The sequence below is a fragment of the Typopeltis vanoorti genome, chromosome 4 (assembly GCF_054136105.1).
Source record: "Typopeltis vanoorti isolate ZY-2024b chromosome 4, IOZ_Tvanoo_1.0, whole genome shotgun sequence".
Lineage (NCBI taxonomy): Eukaryota > Metazoa > Arthropoda > Arachnida > Uropygi > Thelyphonidae > Typopeltis > Typopeltis vanoorti.
In genome coordinates this window covers 63,879,283-63,892,088 of record NC_143552.1, presented here as the reverse complement: position 1 = coordinate 63,892,088, position 12,806 = coordinate 63,879,283, and the positions used below count along the sequence as shown (strand labels likewise).

At 37.0% G+C, this 12,806-nt stretch overlaps 1 protein-coding gene across 1 annotated transcript in view; it reads left to right on the top strand.

Moving 5' to 3' along the window:
• LOC150107368 (acid sphingomyelinase-like phosphodiesterase 3b) overlaps nt 1–12,806 on the top strand; it is a 164,040-nt gene that overhangs the window by 18,803 nt on the left and 132,431 nt on the right. The window contains exon 2 of the mRNA XM_090391847.1: nt 12,443–12,659. Within this exon, the coding sequence (XP_090247973.1) occupies nt 12,443–12,659 (217 nt within the window). The remainder of the gene's footprint in view (nt 1–12,442; nt 12,660–12,806) is intronic.

Below are 12,806 nucleotides of genomic sequence, written 5' to 3'. Positions count from 1 at the left end.
TGTGGCGAGTATCCAGAGCTTGATCTGCAAACCCAGAGTGGCTGTACTGGTGAAATCGGATGTAATCCTTGTGTTCTGAGATTCTGATATTTGCTGTCCTGCCTGTTTGGCCAAAGTAGGACAATTTAGTAGGTAGGACAGTTGTAGGACACAAAGTAGGTAGGTAGGACAAAGTAGGACATTGCCGAAATATTGGAAAGTATATATTAAAGTTTATTTAATTTATATTTCTAGTGTACGCTGTCAATTCCTTAATTATTAGTTATCATGTTTAACCAGCGTATAAGCCTCTACAAGAATTACGATCATCCACGGAGATTCCTTTGCACGCAAGGCCCGCCATTATGGCAAACTGAAGCCGAAGTTATCCAGACAACTGAACCATCTGGCATTCCTAAAACGCTGCCAGGATAATCAAGTCATCCCTAATTGTGTAAAATTTAAACACCGCTTCTTTTCACAGATAGCTCTCCGTATTTACAACCGGGCGAGCCAGGGTTTACTTTGTGAGCAAATTACTGCTACACATGTTGTTCCCTAGCCGACATAAACAGAGCTATTTTAGCGCTAGAAAATGAGCTTTCAAATATGCTTAATCATGAGCTTTGGTCAGTTCTACATGCCGTCTCGTGTACGGCGGAAAATAAAGAATTCGAACGAATACGGAGTCGACATATCAACAAGTTTGATCAATTAATAAAGAACTCGGCGTCCAAACCTAAACTACAAACCAACACTGTAGTTAACCTTTCTTCAGTTATCTTGAAACCTGAAGCACTCAATGCTCTGTCATGTGGTCACAACTTTGCCATTGCTCCTAGGAAATTACTGGCCAAGGAATTAATGATCCAGATTGAACGTGGGATTCGCCACCTTCCAAACCACATCGGCAACGATATTAGATTGGATGTAGCCTTTGTTCTCACAAAAGCAAAACCACCAAAAACCAACATCCATTAATGAATACAAGTCACTACAAGAATTGAAGAAAAACAAAGAAATAGTTATCACCAAAGCAGATAAGGGGAACGCCACTGTGGCACTCAATCATAAAGACTACACAGGTAAGCTTAAGACTTTACTATTAGATCGAGCTACTTACCTCCCTATTGAATACAATCCCACTCACAAATTAGAAAACTCCATAGGCTCCTTAAGAATGTCACTTCTTGGCCTGTGGAGATTACCAACAGACTAAAACCATATAACTCTAGAACCCCCCCCCCCCACGCATATATACTCCCAAAAAATACATAAAGAAAATGTGCCATTGCGTCCCATAGTGGATGGCATCGATTCCCCCACTTACAAACTAGCTAAGCATTTAGCCAATGCGCTCTCACACTATACTGGCAACACACCATCACACATAAAAAAACTCAGCCCACTTCAAAGCCAGTATAGAAAACCTTACACTCCAACATAATGACATAATGGTCAGTTTTGACGTCTCCTCCTTATTCACGAATGTCCCCCTCAAAGAAACCTTAGAGCTAATCCAAGCTAAATTTCCTCCCAATATCACAGCCCTATTTCAGTTCACAATGACCTCAGGCTATTTCGTTTGGCAGGAAAAATTCTACAAACAGATAGAGGGGACAGTCATGGGTTCACCACTTCCCCCATCCTTGACCAACTTCTTTATGGAGACTTTTGAAGAGAAAGCCTTAAACTCAGCCCCACAAAAACCTACCATATGGCTTCGCTATGTTGATGATGTGTTTGCCATTTGGCCACATGGCCCGGATTCACTCCTCTCCTTTCTAACACACTTAAACAACCAACACCCTAGAATCAAGTTCATCCTGGAAAAAGAGAAAAACAATAACCTCCCCTTCCTAGACACACTAGTCACCCGCCAACCTGATGGAACCTTGGTTTTCTCAGTTTATAGAAAACCCACCCATATAACTCTATAACTCATATATAACTCATATAATTCACAAACAATTCCATCACCCCCCCCGCTCACAACAATATGGAGTTAAGACGCTATTCAACAGGGCAAAACTAATCTGTTCAAATGATCAAGCCCTAACCACCGAACTAAATCACATCCTTGACACTTTCTCAGCCAATGGCTACCCCTCCAAATGAATCCAAAAAATACTTAAACCAGTTATCCACAACCCAACTCCTCCCCTTTCACAAAAAAGATTACTCTAAATCCATCACCATTCCCTACATCCGAGGCACCTCGGAAAAAATCAACAAAATCCTAAAAAAACATGACTTGACCACTTGTTACAGACCATATAGAAAATTGGCATCCCTTATCCGCTCCACTAAAGACCAACCACTTCCCCTAGACTTACCTGGTGTATACCAGGTCCCTTGCAGCTGTAAATTGTCCTACTTTGGCCAAACAGGCAGGACAGCAAATATCAGAATCTCAGAACATAAGGATTACATCCGATTTCACCAGTACAGCCACTCTGGGCTTGCAGACCATGCTCTGGATACTCGCCACAGAATAAGGTGGAAGAAAGCCACAGTAATGCACCGCAGCAAGTTCAAATATGAAAGACTATTCATAAGAATCAGCCTCAGCCCTTAGGAACATGCCAAACCTCAACAAATTTGGATGCATGAGACTGCCCCAAATTTGGGAAACATTATCAGAAGAACTTCAGCCCAAAGGCCAAGAACTGCTAATATAGCCCGCCAGGGGGCACCATCAGGACTTTAGGAAAACGGTATCTTCCTCGCTTCATTTCTCATTTTGCTGTTATGTAGTACTTGCATGCACTTGTCTTTGTTCCCAAGAAGATGGCAATGTGATGTTGCCGAAATATCGGAAAGTATATATTAAAGTTTATTTAATTTATATTTCTAGTGTATGCTGTCAATTCCTTAATTATTAGTTATCATGTTTAACCAGCGCATAAGCCTCTCTACAAGAATAAACAGTTAACACATGTAGAAAAACTCCAATATATTTTGTCCAGTGTTATGTAGACATCAGAGAAGAAAATATCAGTTAACCGTTAAAAACATGAATCAAGATATGAGTCATGCAATGATTATTAGTTTCTGTCTTGTTGAGTTGACAGGTGAATGCACTACTGGCTTAAAGGAATAATTGGATAGCTTCTGTAACTAAAAATTAATTAATTTAGCATTTAATTGTTCATTTTTTTTTAAATGGTGATCTTCCTATAACTTTGAGACTGGCATACAATTACAGCAGTTACAATATGGTTGATGTAAGCTTTCACAAATTTCAAAGATTGGAATTAAGAATAGAATCCAAAAATATATAAGGACCACATTATGTTAGAATCTGAAAATCTGGCCTTGTTTTCCATGCCATTGACACTGAACAGAGTTCTTGGAACCAAACCAAGATTCTTCAGTTTAGCAGATTTAAACTTGAATATCTGTTCTTTGAAACTTGTGAAACCCTTATGATATCATCTAAATCTTAACTGCTCTGATTGCATGTCAATCTCAAAGCTCTGGGAAGTGATTGCCATTAACTGTTCATAATTTTTAATATTGATTAGCTTATTTAATTTTTAGTTATTTTTTGGTTTGTTCCTTTGAGCCCTATAAGCATCATTCTTCTTTCAATTTAATTGTGACAGAGACAGCTAGCAAGCACATACTGCATGACTCATGTCTTTTGATTAATGTTTTGAAAGTAGTTAATTGATCTCTTCTCTTCTCGATGATGTTTATGTAACATTGGACAAAGTATGTTGGAGTTTTAACAAAATTCTACTTTTCTAACCATGTTAACTAAGTATATGATATAAATTAAAGATGCCAAGAAGTTCTTCTTGGTTTAATCCTTTATTATTATGTGACACCTCCAGGGAGTCCAAAGACTCATCAAGGGAGAGTGTGCCAACAGCATCGAATGATTGATCTCATTCTAACTACTAACCACGCTCAAACTTGCTTAACTTTTTTCATGAGCCATTAGTAGCAGAGGCTCTACCAATCGACCAACCTTTGCTGGCTTCAAGTGTAAGCAAACAAAGTTTGCACCTGAAGCACTTTCACGTATAAGTAATGCAGAAGTCATATTTCCATATATGAGCAGCCAAAAGGTGTCGCACCTTATTATTAAAATACTATAGATTAGAGATAGTTGTTAGAAGTTTTTCCACTTGGTTAAACTTGGTAGTGATTCTTTCCATAATGCATAGCATTATACATTATGATTATTATGGGAGATTTCAACTATGGTCGCATTGATTGGAGTGAGGAGAGGACACACGGGAGGAAGGAATTGGATTTTATGCGGTTATTAAGGGAGAACTATCTGCGACAGCATGTAATGGAAAATACTAGGGGTCAGAGAGTGCTTGACCTAGTAATTACATCTGAGGATTTGGCTGTAACAAATATGACCACATTGCCACCAATTGGTGAGAGTGATCATAGGGTCTTGACTTGGGAGGTGGCTAAAGGTGTAGAATTTTCAATTAAGACAGGGTACATGTGGAATTATCGGGCGGGAAAGTATGACAAGCTTAGGAGTTTGATTGGCTCAGTGCCATGGCATGTACAACTGCAAGGACTAGAAGTTGATAGTGCATGGGAGGTAGTTAGGAAGTGCTTGCATGAAGCAATGGCTGACTGTATACCTAGAGTCCGAATAATAAATCAAGTAGGGGTTAAATGGATGAATAACACCATTAAGCTTGAGCTGCAAAAAAAAGAAACAACTATGGAGGGAATTTAAGGAGAAAGGTGACCGGCAGGCACATGAACGGTATAAAGCGCAGGCCAGAAGGGTGACAAGTGTGGTAAGAAAAGCAAAAAAGGATTACGAAAGAACATTGGCCATGCAGGCTAAAGAGAATCCTAAACAGTTTTTTAGATATGTAGCAAGTAAAAGGAAAAATGTACATGGCAGAATGATTTTAAAGAATGCCGATGGTAGGGAGGTAACTGAATCAGTTGAGATAGTTGAGTTACTGAGTGAGCACTTTGCAAAAGTATATCATCCAGGTGGTGACATTGCAGAAACAAATAAACCAGTAGATTATATGGGAATTGTGGTGAATGAAGTGGAGGTGAGTAGTCTATTGCATAACCTCAATGTCAATACATCTGTGGGATTGGATGGTATACCAGCCCGTGTAGTACGAGAAGCAGCTAAAGAATTGTCAGTACCCTTGACCATTTTGTTTAATTTGAGTCTCGGGTCTGGGTTAGTCCCGAGCGGGTGGAAAGAGGGGAAAATAGTTCCACTGCATAAAGGTGGTTCCAAGACTGCTGTTGTAAATTACCGACCGATTAGCATATCAGTAAACATTGTCAAGGTCTTAGAGAAATTAGTCAAGAAAAGAATACAGGATTGGATAGATGAAAATGGGATATTGTATGGGGGACAACATGGTTTTGTGAAGGGTAGATCATGCCTCAGTAACTTGCTCACGTTTTATAACACAGTGACAGCTGAACTGGATAGGGGTAATGGGTTTACAGTGATACTACTGGACCTTGCCAAGGCCTTTGACAGGATACCACATGGAACCCTAATCAGTAAACTGGAGCAGATGGGGATAGATATAGGGTTGGTGAGATGGATAAGAGGGTGGTTGAAGGAGAGATATCAAAGAGTGGTTTATTCAGGAGTGGAGTCAAAAAGACGTCTTGTGACTAGTGGAGTGCCGCAGGGCTCTGTTCTTGGACCACTGCTTTTCAATTTGTTCATCAATGATATTGGAAAAGATTTGAGAGGAAGTGTTCGCTTGTTTGCTGATGATGCAAAGTTGGGTAGAGCAATTGTGAGTGCACAGGATGTCAAAATTTTACAGGATGATTTGGATAGTTTGGAGGACTGGGCTAGGAAAAATGGATGTCAGTTTAATGTGGCAAAGTGTAAGGTTATGCACTTTGGGGTGAAAAGAACAGCAACAGTATATCGCATTGGTGGAACCGTACTCTAGGAGATTGATGAGGCCAGGGATTTGGGAGTGCTGGTGGATAGGGAGTTGAAGTTTAGGGGGCACATTGCAAAAGTGACTAAAACAGCTCACCAAATCACTTGGCTTATGAAAAATACTTTAACATGCAGAGACAAACAAGTTGTTGTTCCTCTGTATCGAGCCTTGATAAGACCCCATCTGGACTTCTGTGCCCAGTTATGGGCACCAGGGTTTCTTCGTGATGGGGAGGAAGTGGAGAGGGTCCAGAGACGAGTGACAAGATGATAGCAGGACTGTGGAATGAACCTTATGAGAATAGGTTGAGGATTTGTGGGTTGCAGAAATTGGACGATAGGCGAAGGAGGGGTGATATGATTGAGACATTCAAATTACTGAGGGGTTTTTATAAGATTGATCCAGAAGATATTTTTGAAAATATGACTGGTGGTGGGAGGACTAGGGGCCATGCATGGAAGCTGGGCAAGAGCGTGGTTGACAAGGGTGTTAGAGCTAGGTTTTTTACTTGGAGAGTGGTGAATGAGTGGAATAAACTTCCAAAGTCTGTTGTGGGTGCTACGACCGTGAATGAGTTTAAGGCAAGATATGATAGATACTGTGTGAATGTTGAATAGTTGTTCCAGACATGATGTTAGGGCCTCCCTCGATGAGTCTCTCGACTCCTTGGAGTTTCCCGGAACAATAATAATAATAATACATGTCTGTAAGGGTATGTGCTTTGCATTATGGGTACTAAGGTAAATGATGTGAAGTCATTAGCTTCTATATACAAGTTACCCAGTCCAGAAAATACCTTGAGTGCAAACTTTTTTTTGCTTACACTCACTTGGATAAAGGATTAAGCCAAGAATATAATTTCTTGGTATCTTCAATTTATAGTATAACCAAGTGGAAAAACTTCCACCAATAAGTATATGATAACAGCATATCATTGATGCCCTAAATATTGGTAAAAGATGAATGTGGAAATACTTTTTATTGTATGAAATTTTAATGTTATTTTGGCTTCTTCTTCCTTTTTTTTTTGCATATATTTGTTATTTTTTGTTGTATTTTTATAAATAATATCAAAAATACAAAAAAAAAAAACTTTGTATTTTTGATATTATATCTCATGTTTAGATTTTTTTTATAACCACAGAGACATTAGCATTTATTTGGTTATATGCAGAATGTTTGGTTATATACTGCTGTATCCTTGAATGGAGGAAGTGCTGTTTTTCTAGTTAGTGTATTGAGCATGTCCAAAAAGGCCATTACCTGCACTACATGTGAGAAGAAAGGGACATGGCTACTACTTGTGGTTGTTCAGGTTTGCACTATACAACAGTGTCACATCTACATCATATCTACTTGCATCATAATCTGAAGAATTTGAATGGGTGCAAAGATTGGTATCATTTATTACATATTCTTAGTAAACAAGTGAAATGTCCATCAGCAATAGTGCTAAGTATTCAAAATTGAAATCTGATTTGAAAAATATAATTATTACTATAATGCTTCAGAACAGTGACTATATGAAAAAATATTGGCATCCTGTGGTTGAATGCATAATATATATGATTCAGTTTTAGCTGAGCCTATGTCTATCATGAGGCTCATCCAAGAAACTGAACATTACAATGTGAAGTTTCTTCATTTAATGGGAACTAGCAAAATTTCATAATATCATGACAGAACATTTATGTTGAATACAGATATGGATGCTAGATAATACTACACATTATTTAGGGATTAAAATCATTTTGATTAAGGTAAGACATGCCAAATATTACTCAATTATTTTAGATACAACCTTTAATGGCCTGTGGAACATATTTCTATATGTAAACATGTCCAGCAGTTGATGGAGAAGGATTGCAACAGAAGATCAAACAAAAATTCTAGAGCATTCAAAAGCTTTGTTTTGCACATTCTTAAACTTGGTACTGATATGACAAAAATCTCTTCTGTCTTCACCAATTTTTTTTTATATTGCCCAAGAACCATACAAGGTACTTTTCAGCTTCGGTGAAACTGGAGTATATTGAAAGTGGATTCACCAAGAATAAGTTTGAAACCATTGTCAAATACATGTTGGGAAAGTCAAGTTGATGTCATCATACTACTAAAAACTCAGATGGTATGTAATGCTTTTTTAGAAATTGTTGATGATATTAATAAAGATATAAGTTCTAGAACATTTCGAAAATATTCACTTTTATACATTTGCTCAATACTAATTTGATATGATGATTTATGTAAAATTAATGTTATAATTGAAATGATGCAAAGTCAGAATTCAGTGTACATAATGCCCTTGAAAGCATTGAAGGATTAAGAAATTTTTTACAGAAAAACAAAGCAGTGAAAAATATATTATTAAAAAATATTATGAAAATATATATTGTGAAAAATATATTATTGACACTAACAAATTGCATGCTTGACATTGAGGCCAACTACTCAACCATAGATCCACGAGAAGAAGTTTGAGAAGTTGGACCAAACCCATGATCCAAAATTAAACTTTAAAATCAGTTTTTGTATTGGATATAACAATATCTTTAAAGGAAAAGTTCGATACCAAAAGAATGTCATGGTCTTTTCAGTTGTTGAGATGACATAATGTTAATTGGAAGAATTATGATTAACATGAACTACTGCAACTGTGTAAAAAGTTAGTTAAAATTGATGGATAAACATAGTATAGAAAGTGATATTGATTGGAATTTGTATGAAGAGCTAAAAAGCAAAGTTGTTATCTGAACTCTAGTACAACTTTCGTTGGAGTATTGCAATATATTTGCAGCAGTAATTTACTGGATCTATTTCTGAATACTTCTGTAGCTCTCAGGATATATTTAACTTTGTCAATATCAGTTGCCAGAGTGAGAACATAGCTTCACAATGTCACTAAACATTGTCAAGTCTAGCAGCCATTTCTGTAGAAAACAAGATAGTGGAGCAAGTAAGCATGATGTGTAACTATTTCATAACAAATTGTTATATCCTAGTGATTTTCTATTATTTCATGTTCAGTAATTTTTGTATAATGTATATAGAATTAACTGTATTTGTAATTGATATTATTGAGAAATAAATACTGTATGATGTAACTGAAAAAATTTTACTCGTGGAAATGATATATTTTTCTAATTAACAGACAAGCACCATGTGGGTTAGTGGCAACTCTGGAAAGAGGAGACAGAAACCAGAGATCCTACTCTGGGGACAAAACATAACAGTAGCTGTGTGTGAATAAACATTTTTTACTACAAAATTATTCTATGTGGTTTAATATCATCATTATAGTTTCATCATGCATTGGAAAAGTTGATTTGATATGACTGGGAGAGGCTATATATTGCATGTCATCAGCCCATTAATGGCCCAAATGCATGTCTAACATGAACCTTGCAAAAGGGAAGATATGATCCTAGAAGAAGGATAAAATTGTTGCATTTCATAAAGGGAATAGCAAGTGAATACTAGTATCTGGAAGTGTGTTTATAACTGCAAGGTTTTTGCAGTCAGCACAAGTTAGCCAATTTGGAAGTCGTGTTTTAGCAAATTATTTATATATTACAACAGGGGTGACAAGATATATTGGACAAGGAGATGTGTTTACAGTAGTATATCTAGATTTTGCAAAGGCTTTTGACAGATTACTACATGACCTTGGGGTGAATGTTGAACAACAAGTTCAACAGGAGATTAGCTGTCTGCTAGATATCAGCAATATGATATATGAGGGAGTAGTATTCTATTAGTTGTAAATCATGATTAGTGTTGTACTGCAGGAGTCTGTTTTATTATTATTAACATCTCGCACCTCCATGGAGTCAGAGACTCATCGTGGAAGGTATGTATACACTATTGTATACAACCGTGCTTTAAACTGATTCAATATGTCTACATTCACAACACACTCAGGCAATGCATTCCACTCTCCATGCAAAGAACCTGCTCCTCACACCATCCTTATACAGTTTCCAGTGATGGCCTCTTGTTCCATCCTCCCCTCTCCCATTCTATGAAAAATCTCTTCCATGTTAACCTGATAACAACCCCTGAATAGCTTATATGTCCCAAACATATCCCTTCTCTTCCTCCTATTCATGAAGCTTTGCAACTTATATTTTCTCAATCTGTCCTCATAGTCCACATTCCAAAGACCACTGACCATCTTTGTGAATCTTCTCTGGACCCTTTCCAACATATCCTCATCACCATGAAAACCTAGTGACCAAATCTGTGCACAATAATCCATATGAGGCCTGATCAAGGCCTTATACAGTGGCATCAAAACCTCTTTACTTCTTCCTGTCATGGTCCTCTGCATCATCGCCATTATTTAAGTGACGTCTTCACAACTTGTTCAGTGTAGCCCCTGAATTTCAGGTCCTTCCACCAACACTCTCAGATCTCTCATCTCCTCTACTTCCTTTAAAGTTTCCCCACCAAGTGTATACTTTGTATCCCATCGTTGCTTGCCAAATCTCAAAATCTTACATATTGCAACATTGAACTGACAGTTCCACTTACTTGCCTGTTCATGCAATCTATTCAAGTTCTCCTGTAAGACTGTAACATCCGCTTGACTCTGCATTGCTCTCCCCAATTTTATATCATCTGCAAACAGCTGCATATCACTAGTTTAACCCAACCCAATATCATTAACATACAAACTGAACAACAATGGTAACAAAACTGACCCCTGAGGTACTCTAGTGGTGACCTTCCTCTTTTGGAATACTGCACTCCCACATACAACTTTCTGATACCTTTCTGACAGCCAGTCACTGATTCAACTCAGAAGTCTTATCCAGTCCCATCTGTTTCAATTTATTTAACAGCTTGTCACGTGGCAGTCGTTTTAGGGGCCATTATTGTTTGACTTAAGTGTTAATAATATTGTGGCTAAATAGAGATAGGCAGTATTTTGCAGGTGATGTAAACTTGAGAAAGCTGTGAGAATGAAACAAGTGTTTTTTGCTTTCCATAAAGGTTTTAAAGAGACTCTGTGTGACCATTAGTGGAGCTGTCAGTTCAGTGTTGCAATTGCAAAGTTTTGGAATTTGGAAGCCAAGATTGTATTGAACATTTATATATTATTATACAGTTAGTGAGGATGTATTGAATTAGCTAGAGGAGATAAGGAACCTTTGGGTGATGACATCCAAGTCTCTAAAATTTAGTGTCATATTGTTAGGTGAGGACAACACAACAGATTATGGCAGTTTTTAAGAAGGCATTAGCATACTGAAGAAAAGAGGCTAAAGTGTAGTTCTACCATACATGACTTTGATCAGGCTACATTGGTCTGCTTTGTGCATATTTGTTTGCCTTTCTTTCAAGAAGATTGGAGATTTTGGAAAGGATCCACAGAAGAGTAAGTCAAGGCTGTGGAATGCTGGGCATGAGGACAGATAGAGAGCATTCCATGTGCTCAGTCAGGTGGATCTGACGATGAATGAAATAAGTTAGTGAAGAGGTTCTTCAAGATTACTGTAGAAGAGATTTTTTTCAGAGTGGATTGATGGATAGATACGGAGGTAGAACATGAGGCCATTCTTAGAAATTAGCAGTTTTAGGAGAGTGTAAGAAAGTAATAAGTTTGTATGAAGAGTAGTGATGAAGTAGAATGCATTACCTGAGAGTGTGGTGAGTGTGAAGACAGTAAGTTCAAGGTTCTGTTTGAAGTGCAGTGTTTTGATAGCAAGGACCCCCCCCCCCACACACACACATACACATTGAGTCGATTTTACTCAATGAAAGTCTGATGATAATAGTATGTTTTATTATACCCTCTTCCCTTATTAAATATAGTGTCATTTTCTTAATGGAAGTAGAAAGTTGTTTTGAATTTATGGCTGAAACAGCTATGCAATTACCAGGCATGTTATGCCTGGTAATTGCATTTGCATGGAAAGAGAACTAGTGTTCATCCTTTAAAGTTGAACCGTGCTCATCATGGGAAATGGCAAATAATTTTCCTTAAGAAGAGAGTGGTGAGCAGCTGAACTTAGTTGTTAAATTCAGAAAGTGGGGAATATAGTGAATCAGTTGAATTTTAGGTGAGACAACAGGCACAGTGCAATCTGATGTGGCTCCGCATGATTAGTTCATGGAGCCTTATACAAGTTAGGTAAAAAAAAAAAAAAAATAAATAATAAATAATTCTGGAAAAAACTACGCGAAACTGAAGTTTTTTTTACAATCGTTTCACAACTGCGATAGTTTGATTTTATCTGTTTGATATATTTTTGGACGTAAATACTTGGTACAATATCGTGAATACGTGCTTTATTAAGTTATTATTAATAAGTGTTTTTTTATTATTATTTATGATATTATGCCATATGGAATATCGCATTCATAATAAGTAGATGTCCCATATTCAGGTACAATAAACTAATAAATTTGTAAAGATATTTCTTAAGATTTCTCTCATTACATCCCTTTTATTTTAAATTAAAGGCAAGACTATTTACAGTAATATTTAATTGTTTCAGCACAACACATTATGATTTAAATTTCTTGAACATTTGCAGGAACATTTTGGCATATTACTGATATTCACTTGGATAAGAAATATTCAGAGTATGGAGATGTAAATGACATGTGCCATATTTCAACAAAAACATTGGATACGCACAGTAATGGGTTCTATGGAAATTATAACTGTGATTCTCCCTTAAATCTCATCCACTCTGCTGTAAGAGCTATGAAAGAAATTGAGCCAAATCCAGATTTTATTATTTGGACAGGGTAAGAAAGATTATTATACCTCATATCTTGTATACAGTAGATTCTCACTTGTATGCCGTACTAAACTTGTAGGGCATACAGGAATAGTTTGCTGCATTGAATTCCTTTATCATAGCAATATACCTATATTTAGTAGGTCATTATAGT